General features: G+C 36.1%; 1 protein-coding gene across 2 annotated transcripts; it reads right to left on the bottom strand.

Annotated features, from left to right (window-relative positions):
• Window positions 1-3,063: 3,063 nt before the first annotated feature.
• LOC133875030 (phosphatidylinositol/phosphatidylcholine transfer protein SFH13) lies at window positions 3,064-8,819 on the bottom strand. Of its 2 annotated transcripts, none has more exons than XM_062313011.1 (15): window positions 8,567-8,819; window positions 7,402-7,503; window positions 6,899-7,202; window positions 6,680-6,779; window positions 6,095-6,361; window positions 5,664-5,741; window positions 5,485-5,589; window positions 5,353-5,402; window positions 5,172-5,271; window positions 4,898-4,996; window positions 4,678-4,791; window positions 4,434-4,596; window positions 3,603-3,988; window positions 3,438-3,512; window positions 3,064-3,347 (listed from the first exon to the last, which is right to left on the bottom strand). In XM_062313011.1, the coding sequence occupies exons 2-15, from the start codon at window positions 7,406-7,408 to the stop codon at window positions 3,327-3,329; spliced, it is 1,869 nt and encodes a 622-aa protein (XP_062168995.1). In that variant the 5' UTR covers window positions 7,409-7,503; window positions 8,567-8,819; the 3' UTR covers window positions 3,064-3,326. The 2 variants fall into 2 exon arrangements, with proteins under 2 accessions (XP_062168995.1, XP_062168996.1); XM_062313012.1 differs by lacking the exon at window positions 8,567-8,819 and adding an exon at window positions 7,710-8,123.
• Between the last annotated feature and the right edge of the window lie 4,142 nt (window positions 8,820-12,961).

The raw sequence follows: 12,961 nt of genomic DNA, 5'->3' as shown, positions 1-12,961 counted from the left end.
GAGGGGTGGCCCACCCACCATGGGTGGTTCAGCCAACCCATGACAAAAATAAAATAAAATAAAAAATAAAAAATTGAAAGGTTTTGACCTTTGGGAGTAGCCTGCCTAGGGGTGGCCGAACCACCCACACCTCATACCAACCAAGGGGTGGCTCTTCTTCTTCTTCTTCTTCTTTTTTTCTTTTTTCTTTTTTACAATTTTTTTTTTCAATGTTTTTATTATTATTTGCAATTAATTTTTAAAGATGTGGGTGATTTAGCAATTATGTAGGTGCTGATGTGCCGTAAGGGACAAATGTTGTGTTCTTAGTAGTGCTAAGTGCCCGTGACGTGACGGGCCATTAGTTTTTGGACAGAAAACTTAATTGAGATACTAATTTAGTCTTTTCCCAAAACGGAGGTACCATTTATAATGCGAATTAAAGTTCAAGTACCAAAAACTAAAGTTTTCAAAACTCATGTACTAAAAACGTATTTAACCCTTAAAATAAATATAGAGGAAATTACATTTACTCTTTTCAAACTATCACCCTTATTGCAATAGAGAAATGCTGGGATGTACACTCATGTACACCTCTCATCCCATCCTTACAAGTGTTTTTATTTTTTGAACAAATAAAATCAATAAACACATGTAAAGGTGGGATGAGAGGTGTATAAGAGTGTACACTTAGGGGTGAGCAAATTATCCGACTACCGCCTATCGACCGCTTGCAAAACTGAACCGAACCGCTATCGACCGCCTACTGACTAATTTTGGTTTAGTAGTTGGTATAAAATTTTGTTTCAAAAGTCGATTCGGTTCAATTAGGTTAAAATTTTAACCTACTTACCGAACCAAACCACCTTTTAACCGAACCGACATAAAACGAAATGACATCGTTTTAGTAAGAACGAAACAGGTTTGATCTCTCTCTTTTTCTTTTCTTTTTTCTTTTTTAAAAAAAAGAATCAAAACGACGTCGTTTCACTACCCATGTTAACCGACTACCTATTAACCGACTTAACCAATATTTTCAAAAATATAGTTTGTTGGAATGAATTCGGTGAATTGACCGACTTAACCACTTATCGAATCAATACTCACTCCTATGTACACCCCAACATTTCTCATTGCAATATCCCACGCACCTTTAATTTGACTAATGCACTTTACTATTCAACCATTTGACTAATGTATATGCAGATGCGGATAACAAATTTAGAGAATGCATATATGGTTATTAATCATATCTACATTCTCGTTTTATATATATATATATATATATATATATATATATATATATATATATATATATATATATATATATATATATATATATATATATATGCGCCGTTACTTGTTAATGGTTCTTTTTTGTTTCTCTGTGCATTTTAACAAACATAACATTGGAGGCACGTTTAAATATATAATTGAACACATACAAAGTCAAACCCCACTTGATTTATTAATTTGGTGGCATTGGAGGCATGTTTAAAGGTGCTATTAGGTTATGCCCGTGGCTCTGCATTGCCTCCTCGGATCTATTTTCATCGTTTAGAAGCTAGGAAGCCTAGGATCAGGATCCTCTCCAAGAAACCTGGTTCAATGCTCATTCTCATGGTGACCATGTCAGGCATAAGCAGAACAAGTCGGCCGGCCCCCTCAAACTCCATCAATGGGTGTCTTGGAGAATATTAAATAGAACGTCGTGAGAGCATTTTCTTGTGATATGTCGACTACTAGCGGCTCATCATCTAGGCCTCTGGAAATTGCATACTTAAAGGTTGGCTAATAGGAATTACTTGGAAGATTGAAGAACATGTCCTCTTATCAAAAAGAATGAAGAACATGTCCTTGTTATTGTTATAGTGTCACACATCGTTAAAATTTTCTTTACCTGAGCATGTTATAAGCCATGATATCCCATCATCTCTCATAATGTCCCATTTTCCGAAGAATTCTTTTGAGAGTGTCAATGGGCTCATGAACTTTTCACATGGTATCAGAGTCATCTAGTAATACCAGGTCATGTAGTACTGGAGTACCGTACTACGTGGCTTTGAGGAGGACGTCAGGGGTTTAAGGGGAGAGTTTGTAACACCCCAGTCCCATATTGTGAAGAGATGAATAGCTCACATGAAGTGGGTGGTTTATAAAAATACTCATGGGTGTTAAGTCTCACATTACCTAGTTACTAGGTGAAACTAGGTTTTATAAGGGATTCTAGGAAAGTTCTAAATTAACTAATCCTTTTGGGGTGATAGCGCAGATGTGGCTAACGTTTTTTCCTGGGTCATTACAAATGGTATCAAAGCCACAGGTTTCTTGCGATGATGGGTCTTTCCCTCTCGTTATTGTCTACGTGTTTAGCCATTAGTTACCACACGTGAAGAGCATGTTAAAATGTCTCACATCGCTAAGATTTTCTTCAAATGAACACTTTATAAGTCATGGTGTCTTCCCGTCTCTCAAAGCGTCTTAGAGAGAGGATTGGGCCTTCCCTTCCGTTGCTACTCTGATATAATACACGTATTTGAACAATAGTGTCACACGTGAAGGAGTGTGTTAAGTGTCTTCTTTTCCTAAGTCGTCTTTTGAGAGTGTCAATGGTGTCCTCTCGTCTCTCAAGACGTCTTAGAGAGAGGATTGAGCCTTCCCTCCCGTTGCTACTCTGATACAACACACGTATCTGAACAATAGTGTCACACGTGAAGGGGCGTATTAAGTGTCTTATTTTTCTGAGGCGTCTTTTGAGAGTGTCAATTGTGTCATCTCGTCTCTCAAGGTGTCTTAGAGAGAGGATTGAGCCTTCCCTCCCGTTGCTACTATGATACAATACACGTATTTGAACAATAATGTCACACGTGAAGGGGCGTGTTAAGTGTCTTCTTTTCCTAAGGCGTCTTTTGAGAGTGAATGGCCATGAACTTTTCACAGTTATTTCTGATAAGTTCATTTTGAAGCGTTATTTCTGATTAGTTCATTTACAGTGCTTCGACGTCGATCGCATTTAAGTCCAGTAAAGGGCATGAGTGTGTTGTGTGTATTCAGTTTAGAGGAGAGAATAGGAAACAAAAAGAATGCTGTAAAGATAAATATTTCGTGAACTTTTTCTTCTCTACATTGTTCGAAAGCTGAGGGGGAACAACCCATACAGCTCGACTGATAAATTATGTCAAGTGCTCGCTACTCACCGTAGGAGATTAAAAAAGACAAAAAAGATTTTCTTCCGAGTATGTCCCGCTCCCAAGAATGCCCCGGGAAATGGCATGCTTGCCTGCATCGACCTCCTCTCCGGCGCGGCACATGTAACTTTGTTCTATTACGGTCAATCTTCCGAGCATTTAACAGAACAGTCTTCTTCGCTGCATCAAGGATACTCACAAGTTATAAACTCAGCTCAAGGGAAGATGATGGAAGCCAATTTAGTAACAAAAATTAACCCTGATACTTACATGACATTTAGACTCGTGTAACTTTTCTAGCAACTCAGCAATCTCTAGTTGCCTCACTGCTGTAGAATGTAGTGCCTGAAACAATAAGATGAATTGGAAATACATCACCATCAGTTCATCAAAAGTTCAATTTCACATGACTAAACCATGTAGAACAAAGCGTACTTTCTTTGTTTGTTCGAGGTCGACCTCAACAGACTTGATCCTGTGCAAAGATTCCATAATCATCCGTTCCTTTTCCAAAGGAATTACAGCAGGTTTGCTGCTAAGTTCCCCAAATACCTTTTCCAGTTTATCAAGACGCTGTATGCATGGACCGACACGGTCTTCTTCATTCAAAGCTTCAACAGCTGCTGAATGACCATTAATGTTGTTTTCCAGTGAATTAGATGGGTAAACATTATTCTGCCTTCCCCCGAATTCAATCCGTAGAGTACGGAAAAATGCAACTAGTCTGACCAAGAAGGATATCAGTGCTCTTGCAACATATTGAAAATCACTTTTCTCAACTATTTCCTTAACAGTGTTGAACCAACGCTTTACTGGAGTGCCTGACAAGAGACGGTAGTTTAAGACGAGGGATAATAATGAAACACTAAGCAATTCTATGGTAATAACCGAATGAGCCACAAACAGTCTTCTCTATTTTGGTGAAAAACCCGCAAAAAAAAAAACACAAAAGAATAATAATTAATTAAAAAGAAAAGGCAAAACCCTCGTACACGAAAAATATATAAGAGAAACAACCACCCTAAAGGAGTCTGAAATCTGAAAAACCAACCATTTGAAGAGGAGAAATTAAGAACATAGATTATAGCCCAATCCAAGAGAGATCTCCCAAAAAAAAAAAGGATTTTAAACAGTCACAGTTCTCAAAGAGGCACTGATTCCTAGCCACAAACAATATGTTTGTTAACATATCCTAGAGAAGAAAAGAAATGACTGTCATAATAGATTATTTTAACAAGGACCAACATAAATTACATTAACAAGTACCTTCCAAATTTGATGTTCCCTCACAAGGAGCATTATCTGTTTTATCAATTCTAAGGGGTCGATCCTGGGAATGTCCCTCTACTTGATCACTTCTCACAGCCTTCTCAACCAGAGGAAAATTATCATCACAACTGTAGTAGGCAATTGGATCTGATGCCTTGACCTGCGAATCAATAGTAGAACACACACATTACATAAATAATAATCATCACAATCAACGTGAGCCACTGGTTTTAAAACTCACTTCTTCATGAACTGGGTCCAAACGAGGAAATGTGGAGCTCTGCCGTCCTGATGGAGAACAAGGATCATCAATATCAGACCCTGACTCTGCTGTTGATGTATCACTAAATCTTCCCTGAATTTAGAAGAAGAAAAAAAAAAAAAAAAAAAAGAATGAGACATATAGGAACAAGATATACTGATAATGCATCATCATACTTCTCAATGAAACTAAGACTTGCCTTCAGTGGACGTATCTTGGTATAAGCGTCGAATTTCTGCTGGTCAATAGAAACTCTGGTAATTTGCCTCACAAATGTGGCTTCCACTTGATGTACGAGCTAAACATGGGGAGATCAAGTTTAATTTCAAATACCCAGTTCAATATAAATTTCAAGCCTAAAAAAGATTTCATAGGCATGGGCTATGGACTCAACATACATCAGGCTGAAAAAGAAAAATATATCACATAAAGAGGGGAAAAAAAAAAAAAAAATCTTATAAGAAAAAGCTTGCCTTCATTATGTCAGGATTATTCCATGGGCCTTTATTAGATCTAAGGCACCCTCCTTCTGTGGAACAAGTACATGAACCACCCAAGAAGTCTGGCAACTGACTGAAAGGAAAAGTGTCTAAGCACAACTATTTAACAGATACTAACTTTTAAACAAGACAGAATGAACAGATGAAAGATTACCTTGAATCTATGACTTCCAGTAATTTAGACAACGATTTGGGTTCCAGAACCTTCAATTTAAGAAGATAAATATGAAATCAGTTGAGGCTGCATGAGAAATACAATAAGGTAGGGCTAACTATATCCCATTACCTGTATCTTTGTAATAGTCTTTGCATCAAGAAACTTCTGTGCAGCAGGCCAAAGCATCTTTTTGAAGCCAGGACCAGCATTGACAATGTACATTCGATGTAAAGTCTGTACATTTGGGGTAATAATTACATACCAATACAATATTGTAACATAAAATACCATTAAGGAGACTCCAGTACCTCAGGGTAGTAACTGTTGTCAATTTTTGTCATGGCAGCCAAGAGATTTGCTGCAGTCCGGGTGAAATTCTTAATGCCCTGTATTTAACATAATTGTCAATTGCCAGTTAAAATTCTGCAGAGAAGCACTTGTAAGTTATACAAACAACCAGCTATTAGTAGAAGAAAATACTTTCAAGTTCCTATTAACAAGCATAATGAGTCTTTTATTCTAGTCCGTGTTTATTGAAAGTGTGACCTAGTGCACCCAAATTATGATACAGGTGTATAAAGCACAAAATATGGATGTTAAATCTGAATGAACTCTCTTAAGTACATGCACAACAGGAAGCAGCACCAGTTTCCCTCAGTTAGCAAAAATTTGCTAAATTTTCTCCATGACAGACCAAATTCAATTTGACAAAGGCATTCCCACGTAGAAGTCAACATACCAAGCCCTGGACATCCAGTATTGTTGTTGTCGAACAGATCCGCCTTTTTGCTGCAATCGAACAAGCAGGAAATTTCTCCTGTAAAGCCCTTTCAAACTCTTGGACATGGTACTTTAAGTATCGATCTATTGTGGTAATGCGCATGAGCCTACTTGGATGAGCTTTCCCAAGCCTCTCGATGTAAACTGACCTGCCTTCCTTGTCAACTCCATGGTACCCTTGTGGATAATACTGTAAGACTTCTTCCAGCTCTTCAAATTCAAAATCCTTCATTAATTAGTAGAATACGGGGTTAGCATCAGATAGGATGTACATAGTGAGAATAATGCAGTTGTGAAATAGTATGCACTCTCATCATTGGAGGACAAGTCAAACTCAGATGCAACTATATCATTTTCCCAAGTTCTTATCCATTTTCTTTTGCCACAAAGTTATCACATTACCGATAAATTTAGTTAAAAGTTTCTAACATACTTATACTTTGCTTGCTTAGAGAAAATGACAGAAACAGTTCCTCCCTAAAACATTCTGTAGAACGAATCAACTGAGACTTCTAGAGCTGGTGTCATAATTTAATATCACTACCTCCAAAACAGTGTCCGTTCCATATTCTTTTCTCCAATTGAGCATTTCTTCCCACATCAGGATTGTTTTTTCGATGTTAAAGTCCCTAGCTTTCAAAAATCTGCCAAAGATAAAAACAGGATTACAACTCAGTTTGTCCATGTAAAAGGTGAAACCAACCAACCAAAGCAGCCAGTATATTCATGTAGCACATTATATATACTGAAAGATATAACTGACCTCAACAAAGTATGATAGTCATCATGCCTGGGAGGCAACAAGTCCCTGTCAATGAGTTTTTGACGCAATTCACAGACAGCACTCTCCTCATTCGCATCCCGCACATCCTCAATTGGAACTGGCGGAACCCTGTAATCAATTTTCCTTTTCCCTCTTTTCTTAAGAGAATGGGTAAACTTATTTGAAGCACTTATAGCCTTCTTCTTGAGGTTTCCAATTTTCGATCGCCGTCTCTCATCTTCGGAATTCTCAAAATCTGATTTTCTCTCTCTATTTTCGTCGTGAAACCCCAGTCCTTCTAGGCCTTCAACAGGAAAATTAAATATTAGTAGTCAAAACAGCACTTGTATTTCCACTTATCCCACCACTATGCATTATTCTAAAGCTCTGATCATCTTTACTCTCTTCATTTCTCCAACTAATCAACCATCATAAAAAGCCATCAAATTTAGCAAGCAAAAGCACATGGCATGTGCATCTTAGAAACTAACTAGCAAGCATACCTGACATTTCAGACCACAGCAAAAGGAAGAGTTTCAACCTTTAGTCTTCAGAGGATTCAGACAAACCCACAGCAAGCTCAAGGGCATACGTGCAGCTCTTCACTGTCAAGAGCAGAAAGCAGCAACTAATCATCTCAAATGCCAAATTCAAGATACCAAATATGTTGAACGAATATGGCAAAGCATCAAAATTTTATATATATATATAATATTTATCCTAATTCAGTACGAGAAATAATAGTTGGTGACAAACTTTCTTCTATGAACGCAAATCCTCCGATCAAAATATCTCTTCACATACAAAGTACCTAAATCGTAAATCAACAAATGCTTTTGGTTGTGGATAAGAATACGACTGGAAGATGGAAGGAAGCAAATTTCTTGTGATGTGGTACTTTCCCAGTCTCCGAATACATAAAAATTGCATTTTCCCGTAAACCTACAATTGTTCTACTCCAAATTCTCCGAAAAATTAACCATTTCACAAGAAAAGCCAGAATTTTCACTTCCTCTCATCACTTTCGAGCAAACCAAACAAATTCTTTAACTTTCTACACTACACCTCCTATAAATCCTGAAAATCCAATAGATCTACATCGACAAAATCCCAAAAAGAAATAAAATAAGATTACAATCAGATATCCAATTCACCGCCTTTCATGGTTTTTCACTTCCTTATTCACAGAGGAATTTTTTATTTTTTTATTTTTATTTTTTAAAAAATACAAGTTTCCAAAATATTCATTCAGAAGGAGAGCAGCTAAATTTTAGCTGTAAAACACCGGAACTAAAAAAGGAAACCTCATAAAGCAACTCAAAGTCTCAAATTCAGCAACAAAAAAAAATAAATAAATAAAAGACTCGCTTGATAAATAACTCTGAAACTAATGCAACACAGTGACGCCCTTAAAAGAATTTTATTTTATTTTTAACTAAAAATAAAAAATAAAATTAAGCATTAATGTCAACCATCACTGATCACATTTATACCGCAATAGCGTAACGCTCTCCACAAACTCCAAAACGCATTAAATCTCATCAATGCAGATTAAAAACACCGCCTTAGATCTCACATTAAACTCGGCGTAGAGACAGAGCACCGCACGCATCCTTTTTACTTGGACCACAAATAAAACAAAACAAAAATAAAACTGTGAAAACGCACCGTCAAGGAAAACTACAATCGGAGAAATGGAGATCGCAAGCTCCTAGACTCTAGATGTGCTATAAGACCGGTTTTCAGGAGCCGGAGAATCAACCAGCACTTAAGAGTCGCAAAAGCTATCAGAGAAAATAAAGGAATTTTCTCGAGAAAGAAGACGGTGGAGTTCTGTGAGCTCCAAGGAAACAAAGAGAGATCTGATTTCCGATATGTTCGCAAATATTCTCTCCCCCCCTCTCTCTCTCTCTCTCTCTCTCTCTCTCTCTCTCTTATAATTAATAGATTTATATAAAATAGGTTGTTTGGGTTTCACTTTCTCTTTCTGTTTCTCTCTCTCCAAAACGATGCTGTGGAGGCGAGAGAAGGTTCCAGCGCCCCCCACGCCACTTTGCGTCGCTTATTTGGGTTACGTGTCCTTTTCGGCTTTAAATTGGACCGACGGTGATTTAGGCTAAATTTTCAGAATCCCATCACACCTCTATTTCGTGAAGTACCAAATTCCCGCAATTCATGTTCCTCAAGGTTCTCCTTAATCTTAACCATTAAGCTACCAAATTTAGTCCTCCTCCGCCCCCTCTATTTTGTGACACGCATATTAGAATATAAAATATTCTGTTTGTAAATGTACTTTTTTTAAAATATATATATATATATATATATATATATATATATATATATATATATATATATATATATATATATATATATATATTATTTAAATTTAAAGTAAATTGCAGTACTCATCGTAATTAAGCATGCTTTACACATCTAAGTTTATATTAAATGCTCAAAATAATCTAATCATGATACGTACTTACAATATATGATTTAATTGAGCGATATCGAATAAAAACTTGAAGTCTCTGTCTCTCGATCTCTTTGTTAAATTTCAATTCGAATTGAAACACCTCTTTTTTAAGATCTACATTTAAAATATGTCACTGAAATGTATGACGGCTATTCTTTTTATTTTCTAAATTAATAGATATAGTTTCCTATAGAGACGGAATGAGCAAATATATATTGCTTTGTTAATTGGTTAATTACGAGTTTATTTGGCTCTGCAAATTAACAGGATAAACACGTTTTTTTTTTAAAATAAAACCGTGAAAGGTGTCCTATTCGAAAGAGTGTTTTGAAAACGTGAAAAAAAATCACGTTCGTAACCGACAAGAGAATACGTTTTTAAAAATAAACATAGAATTATAACAACTCGTTATTTTTTCAAACCGTGATTTTAAGACCACTAAATCAAGAGAAAAATGTTCAATTTATACATGGTAGGAGATCCGTGGGGTGTGGAGTAAAATCATAACCATGTAGGCAAAGCCAACCCTATTGGCACGTGGTGGCATATATGTGGGATGAAGAAGATCTAAACCTAAACCGCAAACAAAAGTAAAGTAAAAGGAGATTAAGGAGGATAGAGGCCAAGGACGTTGAGATCGGGTGGATTTAAAGCATTCTAGTCCATTAGTTAAAGCAGAAAAGAGTTTTCTGTCGGAGCAGAATAGCAGGCAAAGGCTGTTAAAGTGTCCCACATTACTAAGAGATCATTGTCTTGTAGACTTTATAAGCCATAGACACCCCTCATCTCTCAAAGCGTCTTTTGAGAATGAATAAGGCCCATAAACTTTTACAAATGCTACTCCCCTATTGGCTCTTTCGACCCACTTTTGGCAACATAGCTTAACCCACTACCTACGCTCCTCTGCCTTTCTTCCCCTCGAGTCCTGTCTAAATTTTGACGTGACTAAAAAATTTCAGATGAAAAATTATGGTTGTGTTACTATTAATATATGGTTGCAGTTGGAGGTAAGCATGGATTGCGTAAGGATACTTTTCGGTTGATTTTTATTCGAAGAGGGTCGATCTTTTATATATAGAAATATTTTTATAATTTCATACCTCTTTAATCCTTTATATATAAAGGTATTTTTATAATTTTACATTAATTTTTGTAATTTCACATTATGTGAAATTACAAAAATGATTCTGGATAAGGACCAGTTCCTATTCAGTTTCTTTCAATTGGAGAGGATCATGATCCGCATGGACAGGGTCATAGACGGTGACTTCTTATTTCCTTTCTTTCTTTTTTTTTCTTTTTTTTTTTTCTTTTTTTTTTTTTATGTGATAAGTCGTAATAATGGGTTGAAAAAGAAAAGATGGATAGAACTCCTAGAGTTAGTTGGTAGTTTGGTAGTTTGTTAGAACGCATAGACCAACCACCCTGACTGTCACGTAACATTAAGGTACGGAATGCATGACATACCCAACAAGTATCATGCTTTTTAATATTTATTATTTTGTAAGGATATATTGTATATATACTTTGTATTTATATCCTATATTGCTAGCTGATCTTTTTATAAGTATGAATGAATTTTAATTTTTTTTTTTAATCGCAATTTACGTGATATATAATTGATCCTTCTAATTGAGTACTGTTCTCTAATAAAAACAATATGCATGTTAATCTAATTTACCAAATTTTTAAGAGTTGGAGAACCTTTTATTTATTTATTTTTCATTTTGTTGGTTTGGAAAAAAAAAAAAACTCAAAAATCTAAGTAATTAAGAACTTGATCAATGTGGCGGTCCCATCATTATAGGTACGCAAGAAAACGTAAGGAACGTGGCATTTGAGTGAGATGTTGTTCATTTTATAATCATAATTTCACTTTGGAAGAGGTTGACACGGAAATGGAATTACAGCTTGACGCGTTTTCAGGATGCACCTATTTACTATACTCATGATGTAACGGTTGACTTATTCATATATGTAACCTAATTAATATCATCGGATGCGGGGTGTTTTAAGTCGTTTTTCATGACAATTATAACTCGACATATTTAATAAAATTGATCAACCTTCTAATCATAACTCACAAATTTTATATTTTTAAATTCGTGTCAAAAATTGACGGCAATATTTGAAAGTGGATCTTTAATATCAAGATACATACATATTTATGCTATAAGATAATTTGAGGAAGAGAATTAGAGAAGAGAAAAACAATTAATGGGTGATATTGGGAGAGAAGAGATGATAGTAGTGGTAGAGACTAGAGAGGTGGAGTAGTGAGTAGGCCAGGAGCGTAGGAGGCACAGCATGAGCATGCATGCATGCCTCGAGGTGCAAAAAGCGAAGGGCCAAGAAAACTGAAAGGTGAAAAGCGACTATACATGGAAGGGGAGAGGCAGAGAGAAGAAAAAAAGGTAAACTCGGTAGAGAGAAGTCACTTTCAAAAGGACAAAGAGAGTGGCACATCATCCCAAGAATAGGGTAAATGCATGCAGTTTCTAGTCACTTTCATCGTCTCTCTCTCTCTCTCTCTCTCTCTCTCTCTTTCTCTCTGTGTGTATATATATATTGATGGAGCTAATTAATTAATACTACTACGTACTACTATATATATATGAATCATATGATCCGTGTCTCTTCTAAGACTTTTATATATTGATCGAGGCCAGGGGTGTCTCTTTGTTTTACTTTGATTATTTATAAGTATATGGTTGCTAATTTATGTTGTGTCCTGAGGACTGTCGGCACTCTCGATCGCCTGGAGATCGACATTAATTCCCACATCCAACAACAAGACAACAACATGTGTTGTATTCACTATTTACTGTTCACTATTCACTGATCACTACTATCTCCATGACCTTTCCTTTTCTTCTTTTTCCCCTTCCCTTCCCTTCCCTGCAGTAACTCTTTTCTGAACTAAGTGTGATTCTTATCGAGAATACCAAGCCCCGTGATTCTCTGCCTCGCCTGACACCCTTATTTCGGGTTTTTTTTTTACCTGCCTATACACAGAGAGAGAGAGAGAGAGAATTGAAATATCTCTCCCCTGGTTCACGCCACTTATTGAGAGAGAAAGAGAGAGAGAGAGAGAGAGAGAGGAGAAGTGAATTTGATGAGAGAACAAAAGAGCATTGGGAATTCGGACTTAATTTATTGTTTACTTTTGTAGTCTTCGATATATCCGACATTTGCTTTGGGTTTCGGAACTTCCACATCAAATCTGGTCAACTACCATAAAAATATTCATGCAATTCTATTATATTTTTTCTCGATCTCTCTCGCATAAATATTGAAAAACAACAAAAAAAATTCCAACCAACTCCACTCCAGAGTCCAGATCCCTTTTATGCTTGCTTATGCAATGACTTTTTTTTTTTTTTGGTTTTCTTTTTTAAAGGCAACAATATATAGTAGAGATTTCACTTAATTCTCTTAAAATACTTTAAAGGTTAAGATGATGTTACGTCAATGACTTTTCGATCACGTAATAGGATAATTTGTTAAGATTTGAAGTAACTTAGATCTTTTAGATTCGTTAAAAGAAATCTAAATCTTCTCAAAACACAATTAATATTTGAGATTAAAGT

The sequence above is a fragment of the Alnus glutinosa genome, chromosome 8 (assembly GCF_958979055.1).
Source record: "Alnus glutinosa chromosome 8, dhAlnGlut1.1, whole genome shotgun sequence".
Taxonomy (NCBI): domain Eukaryota; kingdom Viridiplantae; phylum Streptophyta; class Magnoliopsida; order Fagales; family Betulaceae; genus Alnus; species Alnus glutinosa.
This window is presented reverse-complemented; position numbering and strand designations above follow the sequence as displayed.